This window comes from Salminus brasiliensis, chromosome 17 (assembly GCF_030463535.1).
Source record: "Salminus brasiliensis chromosome 17, fSalBra1.hap2, whole genome shotgun sequence".
Taxonomy (NCBI): domain Eukaryota; kingdom Metazoa; phylum Chordata; class Actinopteri; order Characiformes; family Bryconidae; genus Salminus; species Salminus brasiliensis.
In genome coordinates this window covers 810,328-834,758 of record NC_132894.1, presented here as the reverse complement: position 1 = coordinate 834,758, position 24,431 = coordinate 810,328, and the positions used below count along the sequence as shown (strand labels likewise).

Below are 24,431 nucleotides of genomic sequence, written 5' to 3'. Positions count from 1 at the left end.
TATAAGAATCTGAGACACTTTGACAAGAACCAGACTGTGATGTTCTAGACAATGACTGGGTCAGAACATCTCCAGAACATTAGGCAGGTCTTGAGGGGTGTTCCTCCCGGTATGCAGTGGTCAGTACCTACCAAAAGCATCATGGGCTCCCACCCCACAGGACTTAACATTAATGCAACATTAGTCTTGATGCCAGACACCACAGGACACCTTCAGAGTTCTTGTGGAGTCCATGCCTTTGAGCTGTTTTGGTGGCACAGGGGGGACTTATGCAACATTCGGTAGGTGGTTTTAATGTTATGGCCGATAATAATTGAGCTATCAGTGCATCACTTTTTCAGTGTATGATTTTACCTGCACATTCTCTGCTCTATACAAATGAATTGGAGTTACCTTCTTGTAGCATCCAAAGAATTTTACACGTCCCCAGATTCATCCTACAGACTTGTAAACTTGTATTTTTAGCTTCCAGACATCATTAGACCTTCTCTGAAGGCCTCCAAGGCCCTGAGTGTTCCTCACTGATGTGTAGGACTTTTGAAAACAGCTCTGAATTCTACCATCCTGCTAAAATAACAGTGTGAACCCATGTGATGTAGTTCTGCCTCCTGCCTTCAGCTCTTCCTGTAGTATGGTTGTCCACAGTGGCAGCAGCAGCTGTGTTCATGTGGGCGAGATGAGAACCTACTGCGTTCTCTCCATTAAACATCACACACACAATACACACACAGACACACTGTTCCCTGCTGAAGAACACCACACGTTTCTTATCAGATCGGACATCATCTGCCAGCCGGATGAAAACACACTCCGGACACAGCAGCGCTGTAAAGCTTCTCTGTTCAGATGAAACAACACCAGCTCATCTTCACAAGAAGATCTCCACAAAAAGAAAGAGCAACAGCTTTGTGTTTGTCGCTGTGGGTGTCACGGTGGAGGAATTTAAACCATGCAGCACACACACACACACACACACACGTTTCTCTCCTCTCCATTGGAAGCAGTGTGAGAGCACGGTGGTTGGTATATTGTGGTACAGTGGGAGCACGTCCAAATCAGCCTGCTCCAGTGGAGCCCAGCCCGTTATCTCCAGCAGCAGCCAGAATAGAGAGATGCTGGAGGCTTTACAAGCTTCTGTGGGCACACGCTGGCTTCATTCCTGGACATAGAGTCAGCGAGTGGGCTGTGTGTGTGTGTGTGTGTGGGAGTGTGGGAGTGTGTGGGAGTGGTGGTCAGCCATTATTTGGTCCCTACTTGCCAGTATTTGTCATGGACAGAAACAAAGAACTGCAGATATTTTTGTTCTTCAGGGTATTTACTTTCTGCAGTAATTGTGTTGAAGTGTTGGAGTCTGGTGTTCGCTGTATCTGACTAACACACAGACCAAGATTAGGAAGAAAACAATAGATCAAACAATGTTGGAATTTCATGTTGTCTTGATGTTATCATTATAACGTCTCTGTCTCATGATCAAATGCTATGTAATTCTACAGCAGTATGACATTTGGAAGATGTTGGATCGCTATTCATACCATAGAAGTGGTAAATGTTGGTCACCTGATGTCACATTCTACATTCTACACGTCCCGCATCTCCACGTCCTGTCAGTCCAGGGGGCCAAACTCCAGTCCTAAACCCACTTTTTCAGCTTTAGACCACAGCTGCCATGAGAAGCTAACCAGCCTGAAGCTGAAGCTGCCTTCTTATCAAACTTTTCTGTTAACTGCTGCAACATTTACAGGCATCAGAGTGAGAAACATCCACCTTTCTACACCTTGTAGTTTCTGTGGTTTAGCTGAGGAGGCCCTCACACACCACGTTTCAAATCACGACCATCAAAATAAAATAAAGGTGTTGAAGCAATCCAGCAGTTTTCCAATGCAATGATAAAAGAAAACTGTTCCAAGATTGGAAAGAAAAAACAACTTTGGGCAGTGAAGAGGAGGCTGGGGGCACCTGAGAAACATCTGGAGATCTTTGAGACCTGGCAGTCCTTAAAGAGCTAGGAAAATACACTGAATTTTGTTCTGCCGTTAGCTGGAACCCTGTTCTCTGGAGTGCAGACTCACTGTTAGCTATCTGGCAGTCCGATGAAGGAATCTGGATATACACTACCTGCTGGACTGCACAATTTGGTAGAGGTGGGATAAGAGGGGTTGTTTCTCATGGTTTTAGGGTTTGAGCTCGGCCCCTGAGTTCACTCAGCTCCAAAATACATTTTAGAAAATGATCTGCTTCCATCTTTGTGGCAGAAGTGTGAGGCTGCACCCTTGTGATTTGACGAATTTGGTGTGGAGGAGCCTGAACAGTCTGCAGTCTGAGCCCTGATCTCAACCGAACCAAACACTTTCAGGACTTGTGAACCAGGCCTTCTCATCCCACACCAGCACCTGGCCTCACAGATGCCCTGAATGGGCTTAAATTCCCTCAGATACACTCCATCACCTTGTGGAAAGCCTTCCCAGAAGAGTTGAGGCTGTTCTATTAATATGGGCTCCATATTAATGCATGTGGCTTTTAAAAGGGATGTCCAACAAGCGAAGATACATAAGTATGATGGTCATGTGTACACATACTTTTGGCCAATTAGTGTTCTTTACATATACTTTTTATGCATTTTAAACAAAAGTGCAGTCTAAGTATTAGAGAAGACATATCAGGAAAGGCTTTTTTCTTTTTATTCTTATCTTCTTATCTGCATCTTTCTGGTCAGGGTTCGGGTTGGTCCAGAGCATCCCTTGAAATCACTGGACAGGAAAATCTCATACACAGGGTGCCAGTTATAGTCCATCAATCCTCAACTCAATTCTGCTTCTTTCTCTCCAGCCTGAGAGTAATAGGCCTGGAGCATTCTCACAGGCCGTGTAACTGGCTAACGCCTCTGCTGTAATATCCACCCTGCCAATTATTATTACTAATATTTGTGAATCAGCGTCTGGGTGTGAAAGAGAGAGATTGACAGAGAGCGCCGGGTGCGAGAGGCAACTGGGAGCTATCCAAAGCGATCCAGAGCCAAGATCTGAGAGCGCTCCTCCACCTTTCCTCCTCTTCACATCCTTCAAAGCGTCAGTCTGTCTGAAACCCTGCTCTGATAGTTCTCAGGTTTATCCTCTGGCCCCCTCTGAAGCGCTGACTGGACGCATGCTCGGTGATTAATATCAGCCGTCTGAATGAGCAGCAGTTATATATAAAAGGGCAACTGCTTCCAGCTGACTGATTGGGTCATTTATCCTCATCACAGTGTGGTATTTTAGCGCTCTGCCATTCAACACCCTGAAGATGAAAGATCCGGAGAGGGGAGGAGGAAGAGGAAGGGGGTTAAGTCTTCTGATGGTGGTAAAGATTGGTGGCACTCTGCCATCTGCACCAAAGCCAGCACTCACAGCTATTACAGATATCACAACACTCACAGCACCTAAAACTCTCACAACACTCACAGCTATTACAGATATCACAACACTCACAGCACCTAAAACTCTCACAACACTCACAGCTATTACAGATATCACAACACTCACAGCACCTAAAACTCTCACAACACTCACAGCTATTACAGATATCACAACACTCACAGCACCTAAAACTCTCACAACACTCACAGCACCTAAAACTCTCACAACACTCACAGCTATTACAGCAATCACAACACTCGCAGCAATCACAACACTCACAACACTCACAGCACCTAAAACACTCACAACACTCACAGCTATTACAGCAATCACAGCACCTAAAACTCTCACAACACTCACAGCACCTAAAACTCACACTCACAGCTATTACAGCACCTAAAACACTCACAACACCTAAACACTCACAACACTCACAGTAATCACAACACTTACAGCACCTAAAACACTCACAGCACCTAAAACACTCACAACACTCACAGCAATCACAACACTCACAGCACCTAAAACACTCACAGCACCTAAAACACTCACAACACTCACAGCAATCACAACACGCACATTACACAGCTCTCACATCTCTCAGAGCACACAACAATTACAAAACTTACATCACCTACAACACTCACAGCTCTCACAACACCCATAGAAAAAAAGGAAAACATAAGTAAAAAATGTGAGACGCCTCATTGGCATAAGTGTGTGTGTGTGAGTGTGTGTGTGTGAGTGTGTGAGTGTGTGTGTGAGTGTGTGAGTGTGTGTGTGTGAGTGTGTGAGTGTGTGTGTAAGTATGTGCGTCTCTCCGTCTAATAGACCTGAGCAGTGAACAGCAGTAACACAGCGAGACTACAGCGCCTCCGGCTATCAGCCTCTTCACTGAGGGCAACACAGGAACATCAGACAGAGGAGAGGGTCAGAGAGAGAGAGAGAGAGAGAGAGAGAGAGAGAGAGAGAGAGAGACAGGTGGGAGAGCTCTGTGGGGTTAAAGGGGCAGCAGTGTGTTCAGGGGATGTGAGAGGACAGGTCTGCTGCAGTGAAAATGTACAAGCTTTGTGCAGCGAGCAATTACAGCCAGGCAGCAGCGGGGGGCGCATTACAGCAGGCCTGAACTCGGAGCTGAGTGAGGGGTGGGGGTGTTGAGGGTGAGGGTGTTTTGATGCTAAATTTAATAATTAAAGAGTAAGTGTGAGTTACAGTGAGCAGAGGTGTGTCTCTGCAGAAGATCAGGGTCACTTTCAGACATGACAGAAAGTAAAGATCAGAAATGAGCAGAAAATCATGGAGGAATGAGGCTGCTAATGTAATCACAGCAGCAGAGAAGCACTGAAACCGGCGTGCCGCTGGCGCTGCCCGGCTGTGAGGGCTGCACTTTGGCTGTCAGAGTGTGTGCCCAGCCTTCAGCTCTCTGAGCACTCACTCCGGCTCGTCCCACAAGGTGGCAATTTGTGCTAGAACACAACCTTGATTAGACTCCGAGAAAAGAAAGCCTGGCAGCCGCTGCTCCGAGGAGTAAAGACGAGGTGTGTTTCTCTCCCCTGAGCGAACACTGCCAGGATTCAGTGCAAATCTGTAAGCCAGCAGACATGTGCGAGGTGCGAGGTCTGTTTACAGCTGCTCAGATAACAAAATGACATCCTCATCCTCCTCCTCCTCCTCATCATCATCATCCTCTGTTTTTCTGGCATCAGGATCTGACTTCAATTTCTCAACAAAAACTCAACTTAAAGCCAGTCTCTGACCCTAAACAAAGCAGCCATAACATTAAAATAGGTGATGGGAACATCTCCTGTCGAGGGGTGAACAGTCAGTTCTTGAAGTTCTTAAAAAACAGAACCAGACTGTGATGTTCTAGACCATGACTGGATCAGAACATCTCTAAAACATCAGGCAGGTCTTGTGGAGTGTTCCCGGTATTCAGTGGTCAGTACCTACCAAAAGTGCTCCAAAGAAAGACAACCAAAGATCATGGTCACCTCATCACAGGTCATTGCTGCTCATGGAGGTCCCACCTCACAACTGACAGGACTTTAAGGATCTGCTGCTGACGTTATTCCTGGTCCCAGAGACCACAGCAGCACACCGTCAGAGGTTCAGGAGTCCTGCTTTGAAGGGTCAGAGCTATTTTGGTGGCACATGGTGGACCTATGCAAAATTAGACTTAATGTTATGGCACAAACAGTGCCTGATGAGTCATGTGATTGTGTATTTTATTATTAATATATGCGAAACAAACAAACCAAAATATGTGGTGAAGACTTATTTTCTTGGCCCAGTGCCGAAGTGGCTGATGTTTGATGACTTTGGGCTTACCCGGGATTTCAGTGCTACAGTCAAGTGCATTTTAGAGACGTTTGTTGACACACTGTGCATCTTAGGCAGTACGACCGCGTCTCAAAGAACTCTGAAATAAGGGACAGTAGCAGCTTAGTCGCTTGACGGAGTAAAAACACTTCCATTTGGTCGTTAGAGTCTTTTCTGGCCCGGAGTCGCATCGGTTAACTCTGAAGAGCAACTGGCGCTAATGGAAGTTTATTGAGTGTGCCGTGTTTCAGCATGACAGCGCCCCACCATAGACCCCTCTTTATCTGGGTGCATTCATATGAGGGACAGCCGATTGACTGACAGACCGATGGAGAGGTAGGACGAATGAGGAATTATCCGCCTGGTCTGAGCTGGAGTGAGACCCAGACTTGCTTAATAACTGAAACAGACGGTGGAGATCCACTGAGGTCCTGCATCAGCTAGTGCAGACGCCGGCAAATTAATTTCCCTCCTCTGGGTCTTTAGATACCATTCACACTAATGAAGATTTCTTAATTGTAGTAACGCGTCAAGAGAAGTACATGCTGAGGATTCCTAAATCGAGGGGGGTGGACTGAGCACTGAGTGCTAATACTGCTTTTATCATTTGAGAGCAGCATCGCTACGGCAAATGTTGCCAATGTTGTTGGAAAAAACGTAAATACAGCAAATACAAGCTACACAATGTCCAAATGTTTGTGGACACCCTTTCTAATGAATGCATTCAGCTACTTTATTTAATTGCGCTCATTGCTGACACAGATGTCAGGATCGCTAATAGAATGGGCCACTCTGGAGGTGAGAAACCTGAAACTATTGGCAACTTGTCTAATGCCAGGTGTTGGGGAGGTGAGTTGGGGATGAGATCCTCACAGTAATGCTCCTCCAAAGTCTAGTTAGAGACTCCGACAAAAGCAGGATCAACTCTTTTTAATACACCTTTTCAGAATTTCAGAAGAAACAGTGAAGGAACAGGTGTCCCAATACTTTAGTACAGTTTAAACTGGATATTGCTCCACATGCTAGACAGAACTATTTTACAGAGGTTATGTTAGGAAACACAGATGAATAGTTCTGCCTGACATTAAAATCCCAGCATAAATGTTGGAAGCACCTTCTTTTTATCATCACCTGAGGACAAGCCACCTATAATGGGAGCACTGACCAAATGGAGGGCCAGCAAAACCATTACCTGCAGGGTCTGGCATTTAAACTTATGTCTCTGGAGCGTGAATGGACCTGACACGGTGAACCTTGTACTTGTGGATTTGAGTGGTTATGGGCCATTTACCAGTGCCACCACATCCACAGCTCAGACTATCAGCTCTGGAAAATCAGCTCTGAGTTTGCATCACCAACACAGCCGAAACGCTAAACTATCCAACGCCAGTGACCGACCCAATCATGCTTTCATGAGATATTAGGATTGTAAGTGGTGATATTTTACAGACATGCTCATTCATGCAATATATCATCACAAACATCATCAACAAACCTTGTATTTCCTTTATATTTTTACAACATTTGAATCTGAAAGCTGCCATTTGACTCATTTCTTAATGAATAGACTAATAGGAATGGTCTAAGATGACCCGGAATAACATTACATACAAAGAATGCTTTCCTCCTTATTCTGTAAATCTGCCATTTCAGAGATTTCAGATTTCTGTTAACTTTCCCTATACAGGATCTCACAGTTGTAGCCCAGATAGCAAAGAAGTCATGGCCCAGTTCTGGCACACCTTCTTCCGGCCCACATACCACCATGACTTGAGTAGAGCCCAAAATAGAAATGCTGTATAGTTGGTACGTCTCACATGGTACACTGCATGTAGGCCACTTGTGGCCAAGAGTTCAAATGCCATGACAAACCAAATGATGTGTCTTCTACCGCTGGCCCACAGTACACTTGCTATTGCCATCCCAGATAGCAAATGAGTCGAGGCCCAGTTCTGGCCCACATTTACACTTTCATCTGGCCCACATACGACTATGGAATGACAGTGAAGACTACATCTCAATCTTATGTGAGGCTCACGTGAGGTGAGGTGGTGTGAGGTGGAACGTGGGCTAGGTGGGTTCCACGTAGGCATGGGCTCTGAGTGGGTTTGTACATGTGTTGTTACTGGGACTCAGTTGGGCTTCCCAAATCGGTCCCATTGTTACAGCCCACCCTAATCTCCATCTAGGTCCCATGTGCAGTATACAACCCAGTTGGGCCCCTCCTGGTCCCATCACTGACCCTGATGGGCATCCATATGTGGGGCCAACACGGAACCCAAGGATAAAACTTTCTGGTTCCCAGTTGGGCTCCCCATACAAACCCCACATGGACATGTTAGCTGGGGAGCCACAGCTGGCTATAGTTGGACCAGTTTGTGGGCCGCATATGGGCAACAGGTGGCCCAGAGTTCAATTGCCATCACAGATGCATTGTACCATTCTGTACATTCTCAGCCAAATATGGACCAGTTAAAACCCTTATGGGTCTGCTACAGCTGGACCAGTCTTCAGTCCTGGCCCACATTATACTTGCCACTGCCATCTCCGAAATCAAATGAATCATGGCCCAGTTCTTACCCACACTTTCTCAGTCACCTGGCCTACATACTGCTGTAGAATGACAGTGATGCCTTCATCTGAATTGGCGTGCTGGAACACAGCCATAATTGGGCCAGTTTTGGGCCAAAATAAATGCCATCAAGACAGCACATGATTCTGGCCACATATGGCCCAGTTAAGGCACTCATGGTCTCTTGTGGCAATGATATGTGTATTGCGGCACAATATGTGGGCCATATGCAAAATTCCATATAAACATTGTGTAGCATTTCTATTTTGGCCCAAAACTGGCCCAACAGCAGCAAGCTGTGGCTCCATGGCAGTATGTGGACTAGATAAAAGTGTAAGTGTGGGCCAGAAATGGACCACATCTCATTTACCATCTAAGAGGACAAACCTTAAATGTGGCTAATACAGCTGGGCCAGATTTGGCCCACATTACACTTGTCACTGCCATAACTGACCTGTATAGCATCATTACTGGGCTGTATTTGGCCCAGAACTGTTTGCTGTCTGGGATAACTGACCTATAAGGGCCTTAACTGGGCCAAAATAATGCTTTAAAAAAAAATGTAGGCAGCCTTCCTCAGACACCATGACTGTAACTCCTTTAAATCCTGTTCTCAAGAGCATGGATTAGGCAGCATGGAGCCAATAGGGTCATGATGTTGATCTGCTCCAGAGAGTCCTATTCTATTGGCAGTACTTCTTCTCTACAGGGACTAGACAAGCTGTGTGTGCATTTGCACATCTGTGTCAGCAATGGGTGCAGCTTAAAGTAGCTGAATGAATTCATTAGAAGGGGTGTCCACAAATATTTGGATCTGTAGTGCAGCATGAAAACAGTCTTGAGTGTGCAACTGACAGCTTAGGGATTAATTAGCTAAACTGTGTCCTAACCGCAGCTTCGTTCAATTTGCAAATGGCTTGTTCTGTGAGGAGAGCGTCTGCGGCGTCTTTTCATGCACTTCTCTCTCTGTTCTCTTCGCTCAAGTTCTGACGATTAGCCGAACCAGCCGTTTATCACTTGTGCCAGCTGGGCAGAAACTGCCAGTCCTTCTTTAAGATGCGACATGAGTTGATGTGCTGAAGTAAGCAGCAGTGGAAAGGGATTGGGGGGGGGGGGGGGGGCTTTAAAGCTTGGAGAGAAAGTAAATAAAATAGAGCGCCACTGCAACTGGAATGAGGATCTACATGCAGGAACGTTCCTTCAGATGCCCAAAAACACAAAGAACCCCTCCACAATGAATAAATAAAAGCCCTATTCACCCATTCAGAGCATGTTCTACTGTGTCTCACTGCTTCACAGTTCATCCCTCATGTGCAGGAGAGCACTCAGAGCTGAAGGAGCAGGACTACGCTCCCTAACCGTGCTGTAATTAGCATAAGGCACTAACTGGCTGTTAGAGACGGGCGTCGTTCCACGTGATCTTCGAGCCAGGCTGGAGGCAGCCGCCGTCCAAAAGTGCCGTGGTCACTTTACAAGTTTGGCGAGGGGGAAAACTTATTGAATCTGGTCTCCATGGAAACTGGAAGGTCTCGCCGAGGGAGGCGAGCTTCAAAAGGACCGGAGGCCAGGCGAGCTTTGAGTCCTGTTACATAGGAAACTGAAGGAGCAAACAAATTAACCTGACACACGAGCAGCATTGCTTTGATCACACTAATCAAAGGGGAGTGTTTGCTTGTATATTTAACACATCTTGCGAAGAACAAGATCCAAATTGTTGCTCTCCAGCTCGAATGCAAATGTGCCACTCTGTTAGTGCTCCAAATCAAATACTGGCACACGTATTTATCTGCATAAGCAACTGCAGGTCTAGCTTCAGCAGCCAGGTGGCAACTGTGGTGTTTACCAGTGAGGAGCTGCGTTAATATCCACACATATTTACTTTTACTGTGCAACCATGAGGCATAAGTGCAGGTACTGTAAATTACAATAATACAGTAATACAGTAATACAATTTTCTGGGAGTACACTGCTTCACACATTGCTGACTCTGTAGAGAAGCGCTGTCAATATAATAGGACTCTCTGGAGCAGATCAACATCATGACCTTATTGACTCCATGCTGCCTAATGCCAGGCGTGGGCTAGAGGGGTATAAAGTCCCCCAGCATTGAGCTGTAGAGCAGTGGAAGAACTGTGTTCTCTGTAATGATAGTGGAGCTCCATCCAGTACTTTTGGGATATGTTGGGGAGTTGGGGATGATGAAGTGGGCCAGTGATCATACTGACGACATCTGGACCTCACTAGCTTTCTTGCTGCTGAATGGAATCCGTTAGTACCCTTGATTTTAAAAGAAACAATGAAGGAGCAGGTGTCCCAATACTTTTGTCAATTTAGTGTTTATGGGATTTAACTCACTTACTACAGCTGCCAGAAGTGTGTCTTCTATGAGAACTCCTACTACTATGAACTACTATGAAATTTTCCAGAGAATGCAACTGGGGTTCTGGGGGCTTTATTTCCCTCTAGCTGATGTTTGGCATTGGCCAAGTTAACTTCAGGCTCACGGGGGGCTGCTCCAGAACGTCCCATTCTATTGCCAATGATTTTCTATGTAGATCAGACAAACTGTAAGTGAACAAAAGTGGGTGAACTTTAGAGTAACTGATGTGGCAGGAGGAAAGCAGCGTCGCGGGTTCATACTTGGTACTCCTCCTTTGATAATGGACAGCTGGAGCTGGTTCAGGAAGGAGCATCCAGCAGCTTAAAAGCTCAGCTGCCCCCAGCATGAGGGAGAGGAGGCTACTTTCAGCCAGTGGAGTGGGTAAACATCACATGTGTTAATACACATGTGCTTCATGAGCTTCATACATTCATCCAGTTAGAAATGGGGTGCTACACCAGTAGAGGTGCTGTGCCCGCATTCTCCACCAACTGTGGTCTCAGAGCTTCATGCGGTTATCCAGTTTTGTGACCTCTGTCTGGGCTGTGATCACACTGAATACCAGTATGTGAAACATGGTGCACTAAGGGCTTTTCTACTGTCAGTCAACCATATTATTACCAAAATGCATCTTGTGACCATATAGCAGATATCTCTCCAGGACATCCAGAATATCTTCTGTTTGGGAATTTATTGCTTGTTCATTGCTTCTGATTGTATCCAACTACTTCTTCTCATTATATGTTCAAAACAAGAAGCTCAGCTTGGTTTGATCTGGCCATGAATTCATTTGTCTGTTTTATTTACCATCCAAGGTGCCTTCAAAACTTGCTTCCACCAAAGTTCAAAAGCATCAATATTTTTTCCTGCTTTTTATTGTTCGGGTTTCACATCCATAATGTAGCACACGCCGTTTGTGGGGACAATTTCTTCACAGTAGGCCTCTGTGTTGTCAATAATTGATCCAGGAAGGAGAAAGCTATCCATCACTTCTACATCTCCACCATTGATTGTAAAGCTAGCTATGGAACCTTTGTTTTCTTCCTCACCTTTCACTGTTTGTTTTCAAATTCTTTTCATTAGATTTAACATTTAAAGACAAGATATTCACCACGTACCATCTAGTGGATACGATAATCTTCTAACCCTCCCAATCCTCCCATGCCCACCAACCTATTTGCTGGCAACCTTCTGATCTGTGTTGGGAACAATGATTAACCCTTACCATCTTACCATCACAGCTAATAGCCAAATGAAAGCTATATGACACAAAGTTCATCTGATGGCTGTCAATCAATCAATTAGTCTCTATATAAACTGTGACAAACATTGAGGGTGGCCTTCAAAACCAGGCAGAAACAGGCACTGCTATAAGCAATAAAAGATACAATAAAAAGTAATAAATCAGTAAAATACAAAATAGAATTTTAAAAAACAAACAGAAAACAATAAAAATAAAGAAAGAAAGAAATATAGCAGACAATTAAAATATGACAAATATGATGAAATATAATAAAGAAATATCAAGAGGACTAAATTCTGCACCTAAGAACTAGAGTGACGCATTGGGCCCAGCCCATAGCCTATACTCTTCTCACCCATCAGGTCTGCACCTCCCTTTCTTTGTTGATGTGGCCATTAAAGATCTGATCAGGACCCCTTCCATTGGGAAAAGGAAGATCCAACACCAAATAGCTTAGGTTACACACAACCCTTCACTCCTCACCCGCTGCATCACAGGGGTCATCAGCCAGGCACCTCCCTTCAACAGTGTTTCGCTGAATATAGTCCATGACACCTCATGAAGGCTCAACAGTGATCCGGTCTGGCATCCGACACCCAGTCCCCTACAGGCTCACATCATGGGATTTCTCATGGGAACTCTACTCACAACCTCCATTCCACTTTACCCCTAACATCTCAAAATCAGATAAAACCTCACCATGATCACTGAAACAGGCTCAGGTTGACTGGACTTGGTCAGAGATTCATTTTAAGGGAAAGAAAAAAAATGATTAAGTATGCGCTGATGTATGCAAATATGTCATGCATAATTATTTTTCAGTGTGAGATGATTCAGAATAATCAGCTGGGCTTCATAGGAGCCGTTTATCTGTATTAATAAACTGACATTAAGATTCTCTGTTTGATATTATGTACATTATTGCATAATCACCCGGACCGCTGCTGCTCCTGCTCTACAGTGTGTCACTGTTTAATAATTCAGCAGGCCGCTTCATCCAGCAGGCGGAGCGGAGGTAGCCGGCGGCCCATTCCGGCCTGCTGCTCCAGCTGAAGCATGAAGACGCTTTCACAGCCGACTCTTCTGCTGCACTTTACAAAACAAAGAGGAGTGTGTGCATGTGTCTGTGACTGTGTGGGATAGACTGTCGATGGCAGACGGGTTTCCTCCTGCTCTAAACCACGTGTGTGTGTGTGTGTGTGTGTGTGTGTGTGCTGGGTGAGTAATCAGGTGAAGGTGAGTTTCACTCCAGTAGAGCGATCACAAGAGCACTGCGCCTTACTTTTCTTCTGTCTAGCTCTCTCTCTCTCTCTCTCTCTCTGTCTCTCTCTCTCTCTCTCTCTCTCTCTCTGTCTCTCTCTCTCTCTGTCTCTCTCTCTCTCGCCGCCGCTCTCTCTCTCAGAGCAGACTGAACACCTCACTGCCTGGTGTCTCTATGCTTAGGCGGAGGGTCAGGGGATGGCATACTAACTGCTTACAAGCTGTGGGTAGAGCTTTTCAATCAGAGCTGAGCCCGGTCCACAGCTCAGGTTTTACATCCACACATAAGTTATCAAAATTCTGAGCCAACCAACCTAAACTGGTCAATCATCATCAAAGTACCTACTAATATCTGATATAGCTGTGTATCAACAACAATAGCTCTATTAGATCATATACAGTAAACACACATGGTACACCTCGTTTGGCAGCAGTGCGATGTATTAAATCATGCAGATCTGCAGATAATGTTCAGATCAGCCATCAGAATGGGGGGCAAATGTGATCTCACTGATTTTGAGCATGGTACACAAGATATAAAATGATATCTTAGCAGGTATAATCGTAATAAATCTAGATTAAATATCTGATATTTTTAATTTATTTGTTTTTTTTCAAATATATATATTTAAAGGATATTAGACTACATTTAAGAGGATTGCATGTGCTAAGATTGTTTTTACAGTGCATGATTGTAGGTGTCAGTTGATGGTTTGAGTATTTCTAGAACTGCTGATCTGGGATTTTCAGCACAGTCTCTACAGTTACGCAAAATAATGGAATAAAGAAAACTCATCCAGTGAGCGGCAGTTCTTCAGTTCTGCAGACGAAAACTCATTGTGGATGAGAGACGTCAGCAGAGAAGGTTCAGACTGGGTTGGAGCTGACAGAAAGGCTGCCAAGAACAAAAAGCTGAGGCTGCAGTGGGCACAGGCTCACCATTACATTTAGGGCATTTAGCAGACATTACAAAAGAGCTTCACAGTTTACTGAAGAAGAACCTCAGCTAGTTTAAATAGACTTAAAGAATTAAAGCTCCTCTAATCTTAGACTCTACTAAACACAAGTCAGTGTACAAGTAAGTAAAGTCCTCTCAGAAGAGGAGGGTCTTCAGTCTGGGTTTGAGGACAGTGAGTGTTGGACTCTGCTGTTCGGACACCCAGGGGAAGTTCGTTTCACCACTTCGGTGCAGGACAGTAAAAAGTCTGGATGCTCGTCTTCAGTGGATCTTAAAGGATGGCGGGTCGAGCCGAGCCGTACTTTAAGCTGGAAGGGCTCTTGGTACAGATCAGCTTTTGACCATCGCCAACACTGGACAGCTGAAGACTGAAGGAACGTATCAGTCCAAAGTGTTATCATCACTGTCCATATGTTCTCCTGCTGTGCTGATATAGCTAGACCACTCTGTGTTAAAGCCAGATGTGAATTCTGAAGCCGAGCTCGACACACGTTTTAGAAATGATGCCTGAACCTTGCTGAACCTGAGGTGAGCAGTCAGGTCCTGTCAGGTTTAGATAAATATTTTAAGCAGTAGCTGTGGAAAGTGAGCTAACCCAACTCCAGAATTACATCTAGAGTACACTGAGTACATCTGAATTCAGATTATTTATTTTAGTGCAGTTTCACATTAATGTTTTATATTAATACTCAATTATGCATGAAGAGTAGCTACACCCATTGTGACCTTTCAGACACACAGCACATAGCTGACTCTTCTAGGCCAATGCCATAGAAGAAACCCATTTTGGTTCCTCAAATGAGATGTGTGGGTGTGAAGAACCTTTTTAAAGTTTAAAGAACCCCAGTTTACAAGCCCATGTATGGGTAACCCAACCGGGAACCAGAAGGTTTCGCCCATGTTGGCCCCACATTGATGCCCACCAGAGTCCCACTAGGGTCAGTGATGGGACCAAGAGAGGTTACACATGGGCACCATCTGGGTTGTACAGTGCACATGAGGCCTAGATGGGGGCTCAGCGGTTAGAGTGCCGGGATATTGATAACAGGGTTGTGGGTTCGATTCCCGGGCTCGGCAAGCTGCCACTGTTGGGCCCTTGAGCAAGGCCCTTTACCCTCTCTGCTTCCCGGGCGCTGGAGTTGGCTGCCCACCACTCTGGGTGTGTGTGTGTGTGTGTGTGTGTGTGTGTGTGTGTACTCACTGCCCCTAACACGTGTGTGTGTGTGTGTGTGTGTGTGTGTGTGTGTGTGTGTGTGTGTGTGTGTGTGTGTGTGTGTGTGTGTGTGTGTGTGTGTGTGTGTGTGTGTGAGTGTGTGTTCACTACCAGGTGGGTTAAATGCGGAGGACACATTTCACTGTACAGTGACAAATACGTGCACCTTTAGATGGGACCCCTAAGAGGTGGGCTGTAATGATGGGAAGCCCAACTGGGACCCAATAACAACACCTGTACAAACCCACTCAGAGCCCATGCCTACCTGGAACCCACCTAGCCCACATTCCACCCATGTGAGCCCCACATGAGCATGTTGGCTGGGCTGTACCTTCACATAATGCTGAGGGGTTTTTTTTTTTTTTTTTACCAGGGCTGCCCAGTCCTGGTCCTGGTGATCCACCACCCTGGTGATCCAGCACCCTGTGCTGGAACTTGTTTCCAAGAACAGTACTGGACTCCAGATGAATAGAACAGTGTGTGTGTGTTATTGAGTCTTATTGAAGTACCTTTTTCGCAGGTGGCTCCTCCGTAGCTGGGCAAACACAGACACACGTAGGAGTTGATCTCATCAATGCAGGTTCCTCCGTTCTGACACGGGCCTGACTGGCAGTCATCGATATCTGAGACAGAGATGGAAAAGAACGTTCAGATGGGTAAAGGGATCACAGCAGGACATGAATCCCAGTTTCCACTGACCTTCACTGAAACCTGTCTAAACCTCAGACCAGCAGCTTCTACTGCTTCAATATTAATAACAGCCATCAATATACTGATACTGTACCATGTGTAAAGTATCAGTAATTGAGGAGACATCTGAAGATGCGCCTCATCCTCAACTCCCCAACTCATCCCAAGTTAATTCCAGAGAAGACAGTTCCACTGGGGGGGGCTTTATACCCCTCTAGCCCCTACTCCCCAGCTCTGATACAACAGATAACAGACGCCTCGGATCATAGTGACAGCACCTTAGTCCACTGGACCACTCGGAGCTCCAGAAATAAGTTTTATCAGGTAAAGCTCACCTTAGAAGACAGTATGACAATTATCAGGTGTGACCGCATGCCTCCTGCACCCAGGATCAACAGTCCAACTAACCTGCGATTCTCGTTATTCTGCTGTTATGACTCTCACATTCTAGCTGAGGTTCCTGAAAACACCTCATAAAGCAAGAAAGGCCTAAAATGTGAGAGACATTTTCATAAGTACATTCTGTGAACTAGAACAAGACAAATAAGACCAAGGACAATTACGGACCACCGCAAGACGTACAATACCGGAACATCCAGTCAGTCAAACTCCGGAACATTTTCTCACTGATTCTCATTAAAGCGTGAGTCACATCCATGACTGCCCAGAATGCTTTATATTAAGCGGTAAAACGAGGCCTAATGCTTTCCTCTGGCTGTAATTACACTCAGCAATTAAAGGCACAGTGGCATTTTGCGTTAAGCTTGCCATGCTAGTCATGCAGCCGGGGTCAGGAACAATGGCTTGAACCTGCACCTGTAATCTGAATGTAGCTGCAGTGGAAAAGTGTGACAGCAGGTAACAGATGAGTGTCAGCTGATGTGTTTATGGTCACTGGAGCTCTTTGATTCATGGGAGAGTTCGGGCTGTCTCTTTCATTTACTTCACAAATCAGTATATCTACTATTGTGTGACATCCAGGCAATTTCCAGGAGGTGTAATTAATAAGATTGATTAAGGCTATCAATGGGGTTATTTGAGGTGCAGCAGAGCAAGTGATCAATGGCACTTCTTGGAATTCAACAGTAAAACACATGAAAGTATATATAAAAAAGTCAAGGACTTCCAGTGTTTCCATGTGCATGTGCAAACATAACAGCACAATAAACATTTAATGAGCTACTTTGCAAAAAATTGATGCAAATTTAAGCTTACTAATGTGATTTTACAACAATGTGTTATTTGAACAGTTTGTTGTATATATATATGCACTGCCACAGAAAAGCCTAGTATCTCCCAAACGTCAATTTTACAGCAGTAGGAAAATACCTTTTTAACTTTCAATGGAAGTCAATGTAAAAATAATTGACATTTTGGAGCATTTCTATTTGTTCATTCATCATTAAAGTCTGATACAATATTAAGTTGATTATATAATTATATTATATTATACATATTAGAATAAACACAAATAATATCAAAGTGGTGGTGGTTCTCCATCACTGTGTTCATCATTAGAACATCTCCAAAGTTCTCCTCATGGAGTCTAGTATTATTTAGAGTTCTCCTCAGATCAACACCTGGTTTGGTGGTAAATCAGGGCTTAATGATGGTAAATCATTGCTGATTTTACTGCTGCTGCTGCTGCTGCTGATGGAGTTGAACACATCCTCCACGCTGTGCTGGCTGGACTGGGGGGCGTCCAGGAGAACCCTGGAGGAACCGAGCTCTGTTCTTCAGACTAGCTCACCGACAAGATCTTACTACTTTCTTCAGAATGAGAAGCTCTTTTTTCTCGTTTCTGTTCTGATGAGATCTGGAGCTTCTACAGTAAAACCCTCTCACTGCTGAGAGACAGGATGTACATATATATATATATATATATATATATATATATATATATATATATATATATATATATACTGTATGTACATACACTAGATGTACAACCGGGCACACACACACACACACACACACACAAGCACAGACACAGACTGATAGTACACACACTCCCTCACACGTAGCAAAGTTCAAAGGTCTGCTTGCCAGTAACTACACTTTCCTTGCTGATCTCAGGCCTGAGGGAAAATCAATTACAGCGCAGCTGATGCATCAGCGCCCCGAGTCTACGAACCATCTGAAGGTATCTCTTGGGCCATGGCAAGGAGGCAAAGGGTTGGATCTCCTCTGCTTTTTGCCTGGAGTGTGAATCTCCCACGGCTGGACTAATGAGCTTTTTACAGTAAGGTGAAACACGCTGGGATGAAAGCAAAACTCCCCCGTAATGAAGCAGGAGACATCTCAGAGTCAAAGAGCCAGCTGATTTCATGCAGGGAGAGCTTTAGCAGGTCTAGACAGTAAACCCATGGATCACGGTGAAGGGATTACATAGAAAATCTACATGTCTGCGCTATCTTCTGTGTTATTCGACACATCTCAATGACATCAGTACTGCCAGTAAACAGTGCGTTTCGGAGGGATTCTGAATCCTGTATGTGCTTCGGAATAATAAGCTGGATGATATGATACATTTATACATATTTAGACAGAATTATTACTTCATAACATTATGAGCAGAACCACACTCAATTGAATGATTACTGTCAGACTTGTATAAGTACTGTACTGTACTGTACAATACTGGACTTCCCAACACATCATCTTCAGCAGGGTCACCTCCAACTCCATCACCACCAACACTGGAACACCTCATGATCTTCTAGTAGCATTGTAATGGACAGAGAGCTGTGCTGGCAAGATAGTGTATCTGTATACAGGCAGAATGTTCAACAACTACTATTAACTACTAACGGCTATTCTAGTTTGCTGACCTCTTGGCCTCACATAGAGCATAAAACATGAGGCACTTCGAACTGGAAATAAGTGGGTAATTCTGAAAAAACACTTGAAACCCCCATAGGACTGACCAAAAACACACTATATTATACTGTACTTCACTTTACTGTACTATACTACACTGTACTATACAATACTATACTGTACTATACTATACTGTACTATACTGTACTATAGTGTAATATACTATACTGTACTGTACCATACTGTACCATACTATACTGTGTTGTACTATACTATACTGTACTATATTATACTGTACTATACCATATTGTACTGTATTGTACTATACTATACTATACTGTACTATACTATAATATACTATACTGCACTGTACTATAATATACTATACTGTACTATACTATACTATACTGTGTTAAAGCCATTGCCCTTTTGTGCACTGCTTCTCCAGCCACACTGCATGCTGTTCTGAACGGGCTATTTCAGGTAGAATTCCTGGCAAAGAGAAGGAGAAGCATTCCTGGCTAATTCCATTAGAATATGCAAAGGCTCACACACCACCAGAAACAGGGCCAGACCATGCGAGCCAACACCTGAGCTGTAAACACCTGTAGGGGCTGCATGAGTGAAGCATGTGAAAGCAGTCACAGCCAGCCATTCAACCACGTCCCAGAGGGCAGCAGCCTGACATCGCCTTTCCATGCAGGGCCACACTCCCCAGCACCTACTGCTGGGTCTGGGGGCCCAGAGGGGGGTGTTTCATTTCACACTGCTCAGATTTATGCTTTCAATTTCACCAGCTGCCATAGCATTTGTAAACGGAGGGGAGGGTGGGGGCGCAAATAAAATGTAAACAGCCCCCCTCGTCTCTAATAAATGAGACCTCAAATTCAATCAACAATTTCACGGCCATGGATCTGTGCGGGCTTTCCGCTGGGCCTGGAGTCCGCTCTGAGGAATCTAATAAAGAGCTACCATAAGGAGGTGGGGTGAGGAGGGGGAGGGGAGGGGGGATCAATATCATGACCAAGGACTTCTCCAGAAGTGTGCTGAAATTTCCCTCGGACAATCCGCCATCACACGGCCCTTCTGGGTTCAAACGTTAATGATTAAAAATGTAAGCGCTCCTGACAGCCGCAGACAGAGCTCACTTGCTATGCGCTAGCTGTCTAAGGGGCCGGGCATCTCTGTCTTCTTCTCCCGGCTGTCAGCAGTCTTGCGCCGTCACCGAGAGCCATCAAAGAAGCTCTCTTCTGCTTCTATCTACAGCCGAGACAACAGGATCTACCTCAGGAGCCGGGGCCGAGCTGATGCGTGATGACTCGAAGAGAGACCTCTCGGGACTAAACTGCACTTTGAATGGGAGGTTTCAGATAAAAAGGACCGTTCAGAGAAGAGCAGGACAACAAAACCTGGTTCACTGCCTTTCATCCTCAGCATATTCTATTTCCAACCCTTTCATTACTGACCTTAAAAGTTACTCACTGCTGACGGCTGAAACTTTCTGCATGAGCTGATTACTGTCTGAAGGAAGACTATTTAAATTAAATATCAACATACTAAACACTGACCAGCCAAAACATTAAAACCTACCAAATCCGCTCTGGATCTCACATACCTCTGAAGGAGTCCTGCTGTGGTATCTGGCACCAAGACTAACTTTAGCTGCAGATCCTGTAAGTGCTGTGAGTTGTGAGGTGGGACCTCTATGAGCCTCCATTGATAAGTCTTGGGTGCCCATGACCTAAGGTTGTCTCTTCTTGGAGCACTTTTTATAGGAGGCCCATTCTAGAGCTGCAGGTACGTGTCGAATAATGAGAGACTGAACTCATCATCAGCTCTGTCATCATTAAACTGTTTCCACCAGTCAAACCATTAACAGAGTTGAGGGTAACTGGGTTGACCTTCTCCCTCAATCTAGATTCCACACGGCTCGTCTATAAACACAGTTTTATGGATTTACGGAGATTCCCTCATTAATACACTGTTGATTTAACCTCCTTTATTTGCCCGTCCACTGGTAGCGCTATTGAGCAAATCACACACTCACTTATCAAACGTAGGATTCGTCATTTCAGTGTGGTTAAGGTTAGAATAAGGGTTAAGGTTAGGTTAGGATTAGGCTTAGGTGTAGATTAAGATGTAGGTTAGGGTGTATGTTTAGGTGTAAATTAAGGTGTAGATTAAGGTGTAGGTTAAGATGTAGATTAAGGTGTAGATTAAGGTGTCGGTTAAGGTGTAGTTTAAGGTGTAGGTTAAGGTGTAGATTAAGGTGTCGGTTAAGGTGTAGTTTAATGTGTAGGTTAAGGTGTAGATTAAGGTGTAGATTAAGGTGTGTGTTAAGGTTAAGTTTAGGTTTAGATTAAAACAGATTAAGGTGTAAATTAAGGTGTAGGTTAAGGTGTAGATTTAGGTGTAGATTAAGGCGTAGGTTTAGGTGTAGATTAAGGTGTAGATTAAGGTGTAGGTTTAGGTGTAGATTAAGGTGTAGATTAAGGTGTAGAGTAAGATGTAGGTTTAGGTGTAGATTAAGGTGTAGAGTAAGATGTAGATTAAGGTGTAGTTAAGGTAATGGTTACAGTGGCGTTGGATTTGAAGTGGATTCTCAGGGGTGAGTCGACTCTCACAGAGGTCACCTGTAGTCTTTTCTTCATTGCTTCCTCTGGACGTATTTAAGACGATTTAAATCAGAGTTGACCAGAAAACCGGGACAGACATAATATATCGTTTTAATGACTGAAATGACCAAAAAAACCCAACAAATTAGACTAAATTAAAATCTGAAATTTAATGCTGTGAGGGCTGCGAGTCACAGTTCATATTTGGAGTAAGAATTTCATTAGTCAGAGTGAGAATTGAATGTAATTAATATTATTATTCTAAACTGATTCAATAAAGATTGTTTTTGGAAAAATAACAAAAGCAGAGATACCAAATGAACCCTCAATTCTAGACTGACCGAGGTAGTGACCACTGCTTAATGACCTGCTGCCTAAAACATCCACCTCCAGACAGGAGCCACCCTCAGTGGTCCTCTTCAGCTGGTGAATGCATAACGCATGTGAGACATCCTCTAGACCTTCAGCAATGGTCAGTTTCTGACCACAGAACTACTCAAGCCTGGATACTTTCAACATGGTGGACCCACTCTCAACCCAGCAGACAGTGACGTGTGTAAAACACTGCAGTGTCTGATACACTCATATCAGCAGCACACACACTGCCATGCCGCCGCCACCACCACCACATGTCAGTGTCAGTGCTGTGCTCAGAATGGACCACCACTCATTAATTCCTGGTCAGCAGAGACCCTGTGGTCAGAAATGCTGGGCAGGTGAACAAACGTCACCTCTCTCATTTCAGCTGGACAGACTCTGCTCATGGCTGCAGATATTTACCCTCAGATTCTCACCGCCCTCGTTACGGCCTGCCGCCCTCTCTGTGTTTTACTGCCCATTTCCTCCCGTTCACATCCCCCCTCTCTCGCTCTGTCTCTCACTCTCTCTCTCTGTCTCTCTCTGTCTCTGTCTCTCTCTGTCTCTCTCTCCCTCTGTCTCTCTCTCTCTCTCTCTCTCTCTCTCTCTCTCTCTCTCTCTCTCTCTCTCCTATTCTCCTATTCTGCCACCCTCGTTTTAGGTCCCTAATTAGTTATTGCCGTTTGAAACTGACGGTACTGGTTTAATAAGAAAACCAGTACGCTATTGTATGATAGCCACCTCAAATCTGCTCAAATTTCATAATGAGTTATGTTAAATATATTAAGGATAATATTTATAGTTATCCTTAAATAATTATATTCTGTTATTATATTTTGTAAGAACTTTTTTTTACCACTAAATATAGTCTCCTATATATATATAATTAGTAGATCATCTACCCTTTAATGATCATTCCTCTATTAAATTAAACTGAAATCTCTTCAATTAAACCTTAAATAAACCTAATCTTACACCTGAACACTGCTGAGTATCAACGTAGTTTCAGTGGTTTATTCGCACGTTGAAAGCAGGCGTCTACAGCTTCGTTTACATGTTATTTTGGTGTCTAAACTTTTGCCCAGGACATATATAACACTTATTATGCCACTAAACAATCCTTCTGATGTGTCCAGATGCTGATGACTGTCTTCACTTGAACTGCTGGCACCAGTGTTTCCAGTGGAAAGGTGCTGATGGGTTATAGCTGGCAGTAGAATTGGGGAATTGTTGGAGAGACAATGAGCATCAAACAATGGTGCATTAATCAGATCTGACCCGATCCCCCTTGTGTTGCTCTGAATAAATCTGGGTAAATATAAATACGCAACAAATGCTCCCGAGCGAACAAAACTCTTACAACAAATGTCCTTCCAGGAACACTTCAGAGCGAACAATGAAAGGATTCTCTGTAGACCCCACAGTCTCAGCTTGTCCCGCTGAGTTCTTGTCATTTCCTTTCTGTGGCACCTGAAAGCTCAGGCTGTCACAACACGGAGCACTAAGACCTCCTTGTCAGAGAACTAAATGCCAGCGCTTCTCAGATCAAATAACGTTTTGATCAATTAAACAGAGCCTGTGAAGCGCTAGCGGTGGAATTCTCCTACCAGCTCCGGATCGGCAGAGCCGCCACCGTGGGGAAACGGAAGAACCGTGGTGTTAGAGCTGCGGATCCTCGCAGCGGGAGCCGGCCACCCAGGTACACGGGCCTGAAATAAATGAGCACCACCGAAAGCCGGACGCGTCGATACAGCATCGACGTTTCTCCGTTTTAAGGAGCTCGAGACCGCTGAGAGATTCCGCTGCAATCCAGGATTGATGCCGCCTACTGTCACAGACCACTTGGGGATGTTTGATCAATAGAAGCCATTCGGTTATTGACAGCTGTGAGATTTACGCCGAGGCCTCAGTGGCAGGAGTCTATGTACACACAAGCTTTCTCTCCATTCTCAGCTGTAAGAACCTTAAAACCTCAGTGGATCAGTGGAACCGGTGGGACGCCGTGATGGTAAATCTGTGGAATTCTCACAGTTAGCTTTTAAAAGGGTTTTTTGTGAAATGTCTCAACAGTCAGTGCAGGCTTAACTCATCCGTCCAAACACTGGGGGAGTAAAAGTATTCGTACAAAGAAATGCCATAAAACAGATGTCACGGTTTGTGCTCACAGCTGTACGGAAAAACACGGAGGTGGACTGACTGTAAGCTACAGACTTTGTGTGACTAGGACTGATGAACGAAATGCGGAACCAAGTTGTACTAGTACATGTTTCACCTTTTTGCTCCTGGGCTCCCCCTACAGTTGGGAAATGTTATTCATTCTGTAATTCACCTTTTACTCCCCTGCTGTGAATACACATCATGCGTTGAGTGCCCCCTCATGGACAGCCACACTCATGCATTTGTGGACAAGCCAAGAGATCCAGAAGCAGCATCTGAAGGTAAAGAAGTATGTGGACTGATTGGGACACCTGTTCCTTCACTGCTTCTTCTGAAATCAATGGTATTAAAAGAGTTGATCCTGCTTCTGTTGGAGTAACTGTCTCTACTGTCCAGAGAAGAAGACTTTCTACTTGATTCTGGAGAAGAATTGCTGTGAAGATTTGATTGCATTC

General features: G+C 44.6%; 1 protein-coding gene across 1 annotated transcript in view; it reads right to left on the bottom strand.

The window, feature by feature from the left end:
• Positions 1-24,431, bottom strand: part of ncanb (neurocan b) — a 174,078-nt gene that overhangs the window by 27,124 nt on the left and 122,523 nt on the right. Inside the window, exon 10 of the mRNA XM_072660147.1 lies at positions 15,847-15,960. Within this exon, the coding sequence (XP_072516248.1) occupies positions 15,847-15,960 (114 nt within the window). The remainder of the gene's footprint in view (positions 1-15,846; positions 15,961-24,431) is intronic.